At 30.0% G+C, this 15,477-nt stretch overlaps 1 protein-coding gene across 2 annotated transcripts in view; it reads left to right on the plus strand.

Moving 5' to 3' along the window:
- The first annotated feature begins 1,525 nt into the window (after positions 1–1,525).
- The window catches only part of LOC117178873 (carotenoid isomerooxygenase-like), a 31,053-nt gene continuing 17,101 nt past the window's right edge, over positions 1,526–15,477 (plus strand). Inside the window, exons 1-5 of one of the 2 annotated variants that reach the window (XM_033370387.1) lie at positions 1,526–1,868; positions 2,063–2,310; positions 5,731–5,877; positions 13,720–13,861; positions 13,984–14,134. In XM_033370387.1, the coding sequence (XP_033226278.1) occupies positions 1,767–1,868; positions 2,063–2,310; positions 5,731–5,877; positions 13,720–13,861; positions 13,984–14,134 (790 nt within the window). In that variant the 5' untranslated portion in view covers positions 1,526–1,766. The remainder of the gene's footprint in view (positions 1,869–2,062; positions 2,311–5,730; positions 5,878–13,719; positions 13,862–13,983; positions 14,135–15,477) is intronic. The other variant, XM_033370388.1, reaches the window with a different exon arrangement.

Consider the following 15,477-nt stretch of genomic DNA (forward strand, 5'->3'; position numbering starts at 1 on the left):
CTCATCCTTATTTATAATAATTTCTCTTACTTCTCCATACACATTTCACCTTGTTTTTACTACTTTACCTGCTTCCCCTTTCCTCATTTTCTCTTACTTACACTTCTCGTCTCTTATCATTTTTCCTACTTACCCTCAACTCGCTTTAACTCTATTTTCCTTTTACTTCCTCTACTCTTCCTCCTTTTACTTACCCTCCCATAATTTCCCTCTCTTCATATTCTCCCTTCTCTAGTTCCTATAATTCCTCTTTTTCTTCCTCTGCCCTAACTTCCCTTCCTATTATTTCTCCTACTTACACTAACTTACTAGCCTCTTACATCCACGATTCATCCTCTTCTCATTTCCCTATATTTCCCCTACCTGCGTCATTTACCCATTACTTATTTGAATTTTTCAAGCTCCCTCTTCCCAAATTTCACATCATTTTCCCTACTTGATCTACTTCCGCTAATTTGTCTACTTCCCCTCCACACATTTTCTCTTACTTACACTTTCTTCTTATTGTAACTTTTTCTACTTCTAATCAGAATACTTTCCGTCTCTTTTCCTCTCACTTAATTTTATCTTCGACCTCTTACTTCCTTTATATAATTTTCCATTACTTCCTCTTCTACCTCCACCCACTTCCTCTTCTTTCTCTTTAACCTCCTCTTCCTGTCCCATCATTTTCTCTTCTATTACTCTCATTTCTCATTTCTCTTCACTTCCCATAATCAATCTCTCGTGATTTCCCCTAAAATTGCCCAATTCTCATCAGTTCTTCTAATTTCCTTAATCTCTCTTCCCATATTCTACCTCTTTTTTCTACTTTACCTACTTCCCATCCTCTTTTTTCCCTTATTTACACTGTTCCCCTCGCTTTCACTTTCCCCTCTACTCACGTCCTCTACATCCTCTTCCTTTACTCTTCCTTTCCTTCCTATTATTTTCCCTACTTGCCTCCCCTTTTCTTTTCTAATTTCCACTACTTAACTTCTTCTCATTGCCCTTCTTCGTACTTTCCCTGATTTTCCATTCCTAATTTATCCTTACTTCCCCTACTTCGCCTCCTATTATTTCTCCTTAATTGTTGTAATTAGGTAAAGTAAGTGGTAGCGTACCCAACGGCAGAACAAAGAAATGGGCCGGAGTGGAGAGCTTTACATAATGACTATGTGAAGCTCTTCACCTGGGGTGCTTGCTAGAGAAATTAATCATCAATAATAATTTAAAAATAGAAGAGAACAACTCATAAAAATAGTGTCACGTAATATCTAGAAGGTCCCTCATTTCCTAAGCTGTGAAATGACATCGTTACCCGGAATAAAGAAAACCCAAATGAATAAACCATCATTAAAGAAATTTGGCAAATTGTCTACAATATCAGTTTTATTCCACGTGTCACGGGCACACGTGGTTTGAAACCTAAATAATTCCACGTGATTGTCCGTAAGGTTTCAGTCGCAACCACTTTTAACTAAAGTGATTAAAAACCGATGCCTTTTAAGGTCAAGAGGCGCCTGGACGACCCTCATTCAGTATCTGAAGGTAGAGGATGAATAATGGATTTTATTATAAAAACTGATCGACGAGCTACTTTATCCTATCAATTTTTCTTTTAAAAAATCGTAGTTGACCTTGTTTTTTTCTAGATCAGTTTAGAGAAATAATCACGAATTAATTAAAAGATGATTACATTCAAATGAAATACTGATAGAGATCATTAACAGTCGGAAACATTCTCTCTTATAAAAAGACATTTTTTTATTTCCTAATTTAAAAAAATGAAGCGATCCAGGTCGGAACATTCAAAATGGAACGTGATCAGCAATTTGCTGGGTAAAAAAGCTTCACACCTAAAAACTTCGAAAAGCCAAATATTTCAAGTGAGTTGTAGGAGTTTTCATCAGCCAAGAATTTCGTAACCCATGATTAAGTTTTAGCTTTTGGTGTTTGTATTTCAGAAAACAATTTTCCTTCTATGAAAATAATTTTAATAAATTCAATTAAAAAAATTAATAATTACTTGTTTTGAAAATTTTATAAAATTCGTTAGGACCTAACTAGATTTTATATTCAGGGTCGGCCTGATAAGGACACTAAAAGATTAAAAACTAATCATGAATCAGAAACCTATTATCCAAATTGTGATGCATCTGTGTGGACAAGATCTTGTGAACATGAAGTAATCGAAGCCATTGATGGAAAAATTACTGGAAAAATTCCAAAATGGCTGAAGGGAACTTTGCTAAGAAATGGTCCCGGAAGTCTCAAAGTTGGGGAATACACGTTCGATCATCTATTTGATAGTTCTGCACTCCTGCACAGGTAACTTTTCATTTAATTTTTAATGCAAATGCCTACAATTTTATTTATAAATTTTTTATGAATTTATTTTTGCTTTAGAGACAATGACATCAAAAAAGTAGAGTCAAAAATGATTTGGATTGTTTTTTGAATTAGGGCTTTTATTTCCTTTTTTACTGAAAGAAAATCTTAGGTTTTTTTAACAGTATCACATTAAATATCAACATTTTTAACTCTTTTAAATAGAAGTCTTACGGGAATCTTTAAAAATTAAAAAATTTTCTATTGAAGGTCTTAGTAGTCAGTTTAATATTCAATAATTTGATATTTAAATATTCTAAATTTTAAAAGTGAATTTTTTTGTTTAATTATTCGTAGTCGTAAAATATAAATTTTAATACTTGATACTCAACCAATTTTGATATAAATGCATCCAGAATAAATTCAAAACAAAGAAATATAAAAATTCCGAAATTAAAAATTCCCAAAATTCAATTATTAAATATTATTTATTTTTAAAACAAATTAACTTAACTTAAATTTTCTAGAGTCCAGAATTTAATAATTCGACTATTTATCATTTCGCTCATTTTATAATTTCCGGAATTTTCTATTTCAAATATTTTCCTTTTCCAGTATTTAATTTTTTAACTATAATTAAAAGTTGTATTTTGACAAGGAAAATCAAATATTTAAAGTTTTAAGTTTCAAACAATTAAAAATAATTATAATTATTTCAATTTTAAATGTTTTGATTATGTAAAACTTTAAACATCCCAATTCTTGGACAATAATATTTTGGGACGACTGAAAAGTCCCGAAAAATTAAATTCCTGACACTGTAAAATTCTCGAATAATAAAATTCCCGAAAAGATAAAATACAGAGTTGGAAAATTCCCAAATATTAAAATTCTCGCATAATAAAATTTTCAAAAAATAAAAAAACCGAATTGAAATATTCCCGTATAATAAAATTGCCAAATTATAAAATCCCCAAAATCGAAAATTTTGGAATAAAACAGTTCACGACAGTTTATAATGTTACTGAATTTGAAAATTCCCGAAGAATAAAATACCCGTCAGAAAATTGCCGAATTGGAAAAATTCCAGAATTATAAAATTCAAGAAATTAAACCCCCTCAAACTAAAAAAAATCACTATCTGTTTTCATCATACCTTTTAATGTTTTGTAAAGAAAATATATATAAATTTAAAATTCGATTTTTGTGAACACTTTTTTTATTATTTTTTTAAAATTCTATATGCATTAAAAAAATGCGTCACATAGAAATATTTTATATTAAACTATTGTTATATTTAATTCAAACAGTTTTCAAAAATTTTTAAATTTAAAACAATTGAAAAGATTTGTATTATTCTTTTTGTAATCAATAAAAATTTGGTTTAAATTTTATTTCTTTAATTTCTTGAATTTTACAATCCGGGAATTTTTGAATTCGGATATTTTATAATTCGGCAATTTTCTGTCGTCTGTTTTATTATACAGGAATTTTCCAATTCGGTAATGTTATAAACTGTCGTGAATTTTGTTATTCGGGAATTTTCAATTTCGGAAATTTTATAATTCGGAAATTTCATTACTATCCTATCTTTTTCATTGCTTCTTATTAAATTTTATTTAAATTTAAATCTTTTCAAATTTAGTTTATTCAATTGTAAACGCTTTTAGTTAAATGTTATAAAATTTCAATTTCTTAAAATTATGAATGTTCCAATTTTGGAAATTATGATTTAAAATGATTAAATTGTGCATATTTTTAAATTCTTCTATTTTCCAAATTTTAATCCGGCACCATCAAGTTTTAAGATTGTTTAGCTTAAAATAAAATAGTTTAATTTTCAAGGCTATAAATTAGACGCGATAAAATTTTAACTCCTTCTACATTTTGTTTTAAGCTTCTTGAAATAAGTTCAAATGTTTAATTATTTCTGAAATTTTTACAAACCTTCTAAAAATGTATGAAAATTATTCTTAAAAATTCTTCGAGGTTAAAAAATTGTCTTTGAACCTTACAAATTATGTGTTGGCAATTTGGAAAAACCCTTTTAAATATTTAAAAATATTCTCTTTAAATTGATTATTCAGAATAAAAAATCATTTTTAATTTTCTTCGAAATCTGAATTTTTGTACTTTTTTATAATCGTTCTAAATATTCTCTTAAAATTAAATTTGTCAAAATATGACATAATATGCAGTTTTCAAAGGAATTTCCAGCAATTTTTTCATCTTTTTTAATGCGAATTTTTTCAATTAAATTGATTTTAAACTCCGACGTACACACTGAACAGGATTTAAAAAAAAATTTTAATAAAAAGAAAGAATAGAAAGATAAAAAGATTTAAAAACAACTAATGTTATTTATTATAATCTTATCATTCATGTCATAGTCACAATATTTTAAATATTCATGGAATCTACCAATTTTATGGAATGCACAGGATTCACAAAATTAAACGAATTCATCAAATTCAAGGAATTCGTGGAATTAATGGAATTAAGGAAATTCAAGGAATTCTTGGAATTAAAGAAATTGTAGGAAATCTTGGAATTCACGAATTTCAAGGAAATCTTGGAATTCAATGAATTCATGGAATTTCATGAAATCACGGAATTCACGGAATGCATTTAATTCAAAGACTTTAAAAAATTCCTTGAATTCCATAAATTTTGTGAATTCCTTATATTGGGTGAATTCTTTTAATTTTGTGAATTACTTGATTTCTTATCTTTAAATGAATTCCACGAATTCATTGAATTTCGCAAATTCCTTAAATTTCGTTTATTCCATGAATGTCACAAATTTCTTGTATTTAATAAATTCCGTGAATTTAATGAATTCCGTCATTCCCGTGGATTCCATAATTTCGTGAATTCTATGAATTACATAACTTCCTTAAATTCCTTACATTCCGAGAATTCAAAGAATTCCATGAATGATGAGAATTCCACAAATTCTAAAAATTCTACGAATACTATGAATTCCACAAATTCTAAAAATTCTACGAATTCTATGAATTCCGTAAATTCCATGAATTAGGTGAATTAGGTGAAAGTCGTAAATTCCGTGAATTTCATTAATGCAGGAAATTCCGCGAATTTCATGAAATCCATAAATTTGATCAAGTCCTTTAATTTTATGAATTCTGCTAATTCCTGAAATTCCATGATTTCCTCGAATTTCGCGAACTCCATGATTACGTGAATTCCATAAATTTAGTGAATCCCTTGAATTCCGGGAATTCCGAAATTAACTGATATGAAATCAAATGCAATAATCTTCAAAGGTTAGTTTGATTTCAGCGTGAAAGGCCTCTCGTGTTTAATAAAATTAGTTCATTTTAAATTCCTATAGCAACACTTAAAATTTCGTGCATGCATTACTTTATGACGGCAAAATATTTTTATTTCAAAAAATAGATTTGGAATTGATGATGGAAAAGTAACATATCAACGAAGGTTTATACAAACTGAAGTATTTAAAAAAAATCAAGCTGCACAGAGAATAGTTATAACAGAATTTGGAACAAAATCAGTGCCAGACCCTTGTCAAACAATTTTTCAAAGGTGAGTATTAAAAAAATACAAGGAATGAAAAAGTTAATTTTTTGAAGGGGAAACAACTCTGGTAATCTGCTGAACGTCTCGGTTTTCCCAGTGATAATTCGCTGTAATCCACGTAATTCAATGTAATACTGTAATCTACTTGTAACAAATATACTTACGAGTATTCTATTTATGATCCGTTATAGTCTAGAGTATTATACTTGTAATCTATGTGATCAGGAGTAATCCAGTGTATTTCACATTAAATCCATATAATAATTGGTAATCCAGTTGTAAGCTGAAGTAACTAAAAGTAATCCTCTTGTAATCCATACTTTTAGAAGTAACATACTTGTAATCTGGAGTAATCTATGCAATTAGAAAAAACCTAAGTATAATCAGAAAAAATCCAGTGTAATTGACATGTAATCCACATGACTAGGAGTAATCCAGTTATAAGCTGAAGTAACCCAAAATAAATCTTGGATAATCCAAAGTAATTAATACAATTAGTAGTAATCTGCTTGCAATACGATGAAACTTAGAGTGTTTCACTTGTAATCTATGTAATAAGAAGCAGCCTACGTAGAGTCAGGATTAATCCAGCGTAACTAATATGTAGTACATATAATAATGAGTAATCAAGTTATAAATCAAAGTAACCCAAAGTAATCCACTTGTAATCTATTCTGTAAGGAGTGGACTACTTGTAATCCGGAGTAATCTACTAGAAATCAGCAATAATCTACTTGTTATTCAGCATAATCTAGAGTCATCAATACACTTAGGAGTAATTTACTTGTAATCTGGAGGAAGCTAGAGTATATTAATTTTAATTCATGTAGTTTTCATAGCTCAAACATGGAATCAGATCGTTCACCACTTCGTTGAAACCTTCATCTACGAGAACTTTCAGAACATTTAAATTGTGCTAACAGCCAGAATAACTACCAATAGTAACACGACGAAACGGGTGGGCCGGATCGTGCACCAGGTCATTTTAAACGTCATCTACGAGAACTTTTTTGAAATTTTAATTTTTTAAATAACCAAAATAATTTCAAATTGTGAGTCGACGACCCGAGTGCACCGGTTCGCGTACCAGGTCATTTAAACGGTCATCTACAAGAATTTTATGAAATTTAAATTTTATCCATAACCAAAACAATTACAAATGGTGAGTCGACGACCCGGGGAGCCTGATCGTGCACCAGGTCCTTTCAAACGTCATCTGCGAGAACTTTTTTGAAATTTAAATTTGGTCAATAACCAAAAAAATTACAAATAGTGCTTCGACGACCCGTGTGTGCCGGATCGCGCACCAGGAAATTCAATACGTATTTTACAAGAACTTTTTTAAAATTAAGATTTTGCCAACACCCAAAATAACTACCAATGGTGAGACCATACCCCAGGTGAGTCGGATATTGCACCGCGTCATTTTTAATGTCATCTACGAGAAATCTTTGAATTTTTAATATGGTCAATAACAAAAACAATCACAAATGGTGAGTCGACATCACGGGTGCGCCTAGTCGTACACCAGGTCCTTTAAAAAGTAGTCTGCAAAAACTTTTTTAAAATTGAATTTTTGTCAATCACAAAAAGAATTACAAATGGTGATTTGACGACCCGGGTGCGCTAGATCGCGCACCAGGTAATTTAATACGTATTCTAGAAAAACTTTTTTAAAATTCAAATTTTTCCAATTCTCAAAATAACTCTCAATGTTAAGTCGACGACCCCAGCGCGCCTGGTCGTGCACCAGGTCCTTTCAAAGGTCATCTACGAGATCTTTTTTAACATTTAAATTTGGTCAATAACCAGAACAATTACAAATAGTGTGTCGATGAATCGGGTCCCAGGATCGTGCATGCGGTAGTTTAACACGTATTCTACAAGAACTTTTTCAAAATCAAATTTTAGCAACATCCAAAATAACTGGCAATGGTGAGGCGATGACCCGAGTACGCCGGATCCTGCACCGGGCCATTTGAAACGTCATCTACGAAAACTCTTTAAAATTTCAATTTGGCCCATCACCAAAACAATTACAAATGGTAAATCGACAACCCGAGTGCGCAGGTTCGTACACCAGATAATGTAACACGTATTCTACAAGAATTTCTTTCAAGTTAAACTTTTGTCCTCAATCAAAATAATGACCAATTTCCTCATTAGGATCTTGCAACCTTCTCGACAACTAAAATAATGACCAATTTCCTCATTAGGAAATTTAGGAAAATTAGGAAAACCTTCTCTACCAATTGTCTTATTTCATTGTTATAGTGCACAAGGATCTTTTATCACATATAAAACATGATCAATTTCAGAACTAGAATCCTGCAATTTTATTCCACAGTTATGCCCACTGAAGAGTTATATTCTTGCAATAATAACCCACGTTTGTCTCATTGTCCTATAGCCATCCCAATAACTTATACTTTAAGATAACAGTAAAATTAGAAAAAGTTTATTAAAGGTTCCAAGACCCCGTTAAGGAATAATCAAATTCTGAACTACGGTAATACAATCTTTGTATACGGAAAGAATTAGAAATTCCGTAAAATTTTAAACTCTTAAATACTTACCAACCTCAATAAATAGTAAATTTTTCTCCATAAAAGCTTCAAAAAGGCAAAAAAATTGAGTGATTTACGCAAATATTTAGAAGTGTGTAAAAAATATTTCTGTACCAATTCTTTCGAAAACAATGAAGAAAATTAAATAAATTAAGCCCTTTCAAAAATTTCGCAAATAATAATAAAAGTACATTTTTCTTCCAAAATTCTTGTGAATAAATGACTTCATTATTTCCGGCTTCAAAAATTTTTCAGAACCCAATAAAGGTATACACACATACACAATTTTTGTAAATTCAAATTTTCTTTCGATATTTTTCTTTCGGTCCGAAAATTCTCTTGAAAAAGCGAAAACATATAAGAAAATTTTGTGCTTTTTCAAACATTTTCGAGGGTCCAATTAAAGTACATTTTAAAATCTAAATTTCAAAAAAGTTCTCGCAGATGACGTTTGAAAGGACCTGGTGCACGACCAGGCTCCCCCGGGTCGTCGAATCCCCATTTGTAATTGTTTGGTTATGGATAAAATTGAAATTTCAAAAAATTTCTCGAAGATGACGTTTTAAAGGACCTGGTGCGCGATCCGGCGCACACGGGTCGTCGACTCACCATTTGCAATTTTTTTGGTTATCGACCAAATTTAAATTTCAAGAAAGTTCTCGTAGATAACGTTTGAAAGGACCTGGTGCACGATCAGGCTCCCCGGGTCGTCGCCTCACCATTTGTAATTGTTTTGGTTATGGATAAAATTTAAATTTCAAAAAAGTTCTCGTAGATCACCGCTTAAATGACCTGGTGCGCGATCCGGTGCACCCGGGTCTTTGACTCACGATTTCAAATTCTTTTGGTTATTGAAAAAATTAAAATTTTAAAAAAGTTCTCGTAGATGACGGATTGAACGATGTGATGAACGATCTGATTCCATGTTTGAGCTATGCAAACTTTTTTTACGCAGGTATAGCATCTTAAAAAATCGAACAAAGTTACGTTGATGATGTTCCTTGTCAACAATTTTGCAAAGTCCTATAAAAGTAATTTTTTCCGAAAATTCTGCTGAAAAATTGATTGGATGATGTACTTTTTGAAAATTTTGTAAATTCCAATAAAATAAACTATTTATCCACAAATTCTTTTTAAAAAGCAGGGAAAATGTAATAGATTGTGTCCATCTTCTAAAATTTTTCCAAAGTTCAATTCAAACCAATTCACGTTGGGCCGTGGGCGAAACATGGGAAGGGGTCGTTTGCCATTATTGAACCAATGTTCATAACCATGGGACGACCGTGGGTGAACATTGACACAATCTTGAGCCACGCTTGCCCCACGCTTGCCCCACGCTTAACCCACGCATACCCCATGCTTATCCAACGCTCAACCCATGCTCACCATACGCTTATCCCATTGTTGACCCATGGTTCACCCATTGAAACTTTTTCACGCGGGAATCCAGTTTTAAAATGACGTGACCCGAAGTAATCAAACTTTAATCCATATAACTATATACAATGTACTTGCAATCCGCTGCAAATTGCTTTATATCCAGGGTAATCCAGAGTAATCAATATAATAAAGAGTAATCTGCTTGCAATCCGAAAAAATCTAGAGTATTCCACTCCTAATCCATATAATTAGGAGAAATCTACGTATAATCAGGAGTAATTAAGCATAATTTAGGTGTGATCCATATAATTAGGAGTGATCATGCTGTAAATCAAAGTATTCCACTTGTAATCCCTCCTTTCAGAAGTGGTCTACTTGTAATCCGCAGCTATCTACTTGAAATCCTGAGTAATCTACTTACTTTCCAGAATAATGTGGAGTCAGCAATACATTCAGGAGTAATATACTTGTAATCCGGCGGAATTTAGGGTATTTTACTTATAATCCATCCAACGTAATTCACATTTAATCCATATATTCAGGAGTAATTCAGCTTAATTGAGGTGTAATCCATATAATTAGGAGTAATCAAGTTATAAAAGAAAGGTAACCTAAAGTATTCCACTTGTAATCCCTTCTTTTAGAAGTAATCTACTTGTTAGCCAACGTGATGTAAAAGCATCAATACACTTAGGAGAAATCTACTTGTAATCCGGCGGAATCTAGAGTATTCCAATTGTAACCCATGTAATTAGAATAAACCTAAGTATATTTAGGAGTATCAAGGTGTATTTCAATTTAATCCATATAATTAGTAGTAATCTACTTGTAATCTGCTTGTTATCCAAAGTCATCCGGAGTGACCAATACAATTAGGAGCCTTCTTGTAGCCCGATGGAATATACAGTATTCTACTCATAATCCATATAATTAGGAGTAATCTACGTATAATCAGGAGTTTTTAATTGGAATTCATATGTAATATATACAATTCGGAGTAATCAACTTGTAAATCAAAGTAACCGAAAGTCATTTACTTGAAATACATCATAGAAGGAGTGATTTAATTGTAATCCAGAGTAACCTACTAGAAATCTGGAGTAATCTAATTGAAATCCAGAGAAGTCTACTTACTATCCAGCGCAATCCATAGCCATCAATACACTTATAAGTAATCTACTTGTAATCCAGCGAAATCTAGAGTATTCCACTTGTAATCCATGTAATTAGAAGAAACCTAAGTATAATCAGGAGTGATCCAGTGGAATTCACATGTAATCCATATAATTAGGATTGATCCAGTTGTAAACTGAAGCAACCCAAAAGTGATCCACTTATGATCCATATTATTCAGATCAATATAGTGATCAATCAAAAATTAGGAGAAATCTAATTATAGTAGATCAAAGTAACACAAAGGAATACAGTTGTAATCTAACCTATTAAAAGCGATTTACTTGCAAACGGAGTAACCTACTTGCAATCCACAGTAATCTACTTCTTATTTAGGGCAATCTAAAGTCATAAATACACTTCGGAATAATCTACTTGCAATTCGGGCGGAATCTAGAGTATTTTCCATGTAATCCCTCCTATTAGGAGTGATCTAAGTATGATGAGTATTGATTCAGTGTAATTCAATGGAATCCATATAATCAGGATTAATCTAGTTGTAAACTGAAGTAACCCAAAGTAATCCACTTGGGATCCATATTATCAGGATTAATATAGGGTTCAATACAGTCAGGATGAATCTGCTTGTAATCCGGAGAAATATAAAAAAATTCCGTGGATTTAGGGCTAATCGGAGCATAATCAAGAGTAAGCCTTATAATTATTGATAATGCAGTTTCAAACTCAAATAACTAAAAGTAATCCACATGTAATTCATATAATTAGGATAAGTCTGCAGGTAATCTGCTTGTTATCCACAGTGATCCAGAGTGAACAATACAATTAGGAGTAATCTACTTGTAATCCGATGAAATCTGCAGAATTCCACTTGTAATCCATATGATTAGGAGTAATCTACGTATGATCATGATTTTTTCATCGTGAGTCAGATCTAGTCAATATAATTTGGAGTAATCAAGTTGTAAATCAAAGTCACCAAAACTAATCCACTTGTAAGACACCCTATTAGGAGTGATCCATTTGTAATCCAGGGTCATCTACTTGCGATTCGAAGAAATCTACTTATTATACAGCATAATCCAAAGTCATCAATACACTTAGGAGTAATCTGTTTGTAATGCGGCGAAATCTAGAGTATTTCAAATGTAATCCATTTAATTGAAAGAAACCTAAGTGTAATTATGAGTAATACAGTGTAATTCACGTCTAATCCATAAAATTACGAGTAATCCAGTTGAAAAATGAAGTAACACAAAGTAATCCAGTTTTAATTCATATTATTAGGATTAATATAGTGGTCAATACAATTAGGACAAAGCCACTTGTAATCCGGCGATATCTAGGGTATTTGACTTGTAATCTATGTAATTAGGAGTAATCTGAGTATAATGAGGAGTAATACAGGGTTATTCACATTCAATCCATACAATTAGGAGTAATCCAGTTTAAACTCAAAGTTTAAGTTTAAACTCAAAGTAATCTACATGTAATCCATATTATTAGAACTAATATACTTGTAATCTCGAGTAATATACACGAAATCCGGAGATATCTGCTTGTAATCTGGTAAAATATTGGAATATTCCACTTGTAATCGATGTAATTAGGAATAATTTAGTTGCAACCCGAATCAAGCTAAAGTTATCTAGTTGTAAACCAAAATAGCACGAATAATCTACTTGTAATTCCAAATAATCTACTTTAGATCCAGATTAAAGCGGATGAATCCACTTGAAACCCACCTCAGATGGAGTAATTTATTTATCTTTCTGTAATACGGAGTAATACATTGTAATAATTAGAGTTAGGGGTAATAAGCTTGTAATCCGCGTAATCCAGAGTAATCCAAGCAATCCATTTGTATTCCATATTATTATCAGTTATATATTTGTTATACGCCATAATCAGGCTCAATCAATATGTTTAATTTATCCATGATAGTAAATATAATTCCCGACAATACCCTTGTAATTTAATGTAATCCAGGGTAAAACAGTTGTAGTCTATACAATCAAAAGAAATGTATTTTTGTTCAAAATTAATTTCTTTGAAGCAATTCAACAATTTGGTTGGAAGGTAATTTTTTTATTTCCAATAAAAAAAATTGATATAAAATATATTTTATTTATTATTTAATAATATTTTATTATTTATAGCTTTATAATTTTGTTAAAAACTCATTTCTTACGTTAAAAATTAAATTATATTGTTGAAGAAGTATGGATTTTTAGTGAAAAGTTTATTTTTATTTTTAACTTTATTTTTAACTGAAAATTTAACTATTCTATTTTTTTATGAAAAAAATACATTTTTAAATTAAATATTGATCCTTTTTAAATGAAAATTTATCTTTTTAGTTACAAATTCGACTGCTCCATTGAAAATTAGTCATTTTGATAGAAAACTAGCTTTCTTTGTTGATAATTCCTATTTTTAGTTATGAATTTAACTATTTGGTTAAATGTTCATACATTTTGTTGAAATTTTTTTTTAAAGTTATCCTTTTTGTTCAAAAATGCGCCCGAGTCTAAAGCAAAGGCTAAATAATCCACCCTGATTTTATTCAGTCCAGAGTAATCCTATGCAATTCGGGGCAATCCAGCTCGGCTAGATTCCATTTTTAACAGCTGTTTTCTCTTAGCATTTAAAAAAATTATTTAGGGAATTGCCGATTTTTTTTCTAGAATTTTAATCGAAAATGTATATCAAATGATTATTAAAATATCATAGAATAATATTTTTTTAACTTTATATATGTTCTTCTCAGGATTTCAGCAGCATTCACTCCTGCAAATACTTCTGACAATTCTATGATTTCGGTTTATCCATTTGGTGATGAATTTTATACATTCACAGAATCCCCCATTATTCATCGCATTGATCCCAAAACACTTGAAACATTGGGAAAGGTAAGGGAATTATTTTATTGTAAGCCATTATTTTTTTTCAGCAGAATCTAAAGAATATAAATAATTCTTCTTTAGTTTTTAAAACTAATTTTTACTTCTAAATATTTTTTTCTCAATTTCAGGTAAATGTATCAAAACATGTTGCAATAGTTAGTCATACGTCTCATCCCCATATAATGGAAGATGGAACAATTTACAATTTGGGAATGAGTATTTCATCACGAGGTCCAGTCTTCACTATTGTCTCGTTTTCACCAAGTAAAAATATCAAGGGTATTTTTATTAATATTATTATTTTTAATGACTATTTTATTTTTACTTTTAGTGTTAATGCTGTTTTTAATGCTTTGTTTTCCAAAATTTAAAAAAGTTTTGAAGAAAATATAGATCTTTCAATATTTTGAAAACAGAAGCTTTTTTTAAATTTGGAAAGGTTTTAAAAGAATAGAAAAATGTTCTCAAGATTTCACAGGAAAGTTTTAAAATCTGTTAAGTTCAACAAATAAATTTTGAGGAAATTTTTAGAATTACCTACAAAAAATTCAGAAGCTTTTCAAAATTATCTGAAAACAATCTGAAATATTTTAGGGCAATTTGTTTAATTTTTCAGGATTCTCTAAAAGTTTTAGAAAAATTTTTAATCATTTTTAAAAATTAATAAACGCAAACGTACATTTTTAAAGATTTTAAAGATTTCTGGGAACATTTTTAATATTTTTTATTGCGAAAAATTAATTTCGGGGAAATATTTTTAAAAAATCTCAAAATTTAAAAAAAAAAGTTTTTAAGATTTTACGGAAATTTTTGTAATTAATCAACTTTTTCAATTTCAGGGCAAATTCTAACCATTTTTTAAGATGTTTAGAAGGTTTAGAGGTTTTAAAAAGATTATGCAATAATCTACAATTTGAAAAGATTTCAAGAAATTGAAAATTGAAATAAATATAAATTTTTTAATTTGCTAAAATTATCAAAAAAAATTAAAAAGTTTAGAAAATATTTGGAAGTTTTGGAAAGATTTAAAACTAATTTTAGAATTAAAAATATTTAAATGAAATGCAGAATTTTTTAAGATTTCGAACAGAAAGTTTAGAAATTGTTCAAGAATCATTTTTAGAAGTATTGCAATAGTTTCAAAAAGAATTAAAAATATGAAAAGATGAAACAAAGTTAAATACATAATGTGAATTCTTGATTTAAAAAAATTCGTTTTTGAAGAAAATTAAGAAAAAATTTTTAACATATCAAAAGATTTCTAGAAATTGTTTGAGAAAAAGTTTCCGAAAAATAATATTTTGGACACAGTAAAATTCCCGAAAAAGAAAATATTCGAAACAGAAAATTACCGACAGTTTAAAATTAAAAATTGAAAAGTTCTGACAATTTATAATACGCCTGAATTAAAAAATTGCCGAATTTGAACACATAAAAACATTGTAGAAAATTTTCTAATTTCTGAAATTTTCTATTTCGAATATTATTTCGGGATATTTTCCAGCATCTCGGATTTTACTTTTCAAGATTTTTCAAATGTTTTAATACTCATAAAGATTTTATAAGACTATAAAATGTTAAAAATTTTTTTTTTATATTTAATTATTTTACATTTCAATTAA

Source organism: Belonocnema kinseyi, chromosome 8 (genome assembly GCF_010883055.1).
Source record: "Belonocnema kinseyi isolate 2016_QV_RU_SX_M_011 chromosome 8, B_treatae_v1, whole genome shotgun sequence".
Classification (NCBI taxonomy): domain Eukaryota; kingdom Metazoa; phylum Arthropoda; class Insecta; order Hymenoptera; family Cynipidae; genus Belonocnema; species Belonocnema kinseyi.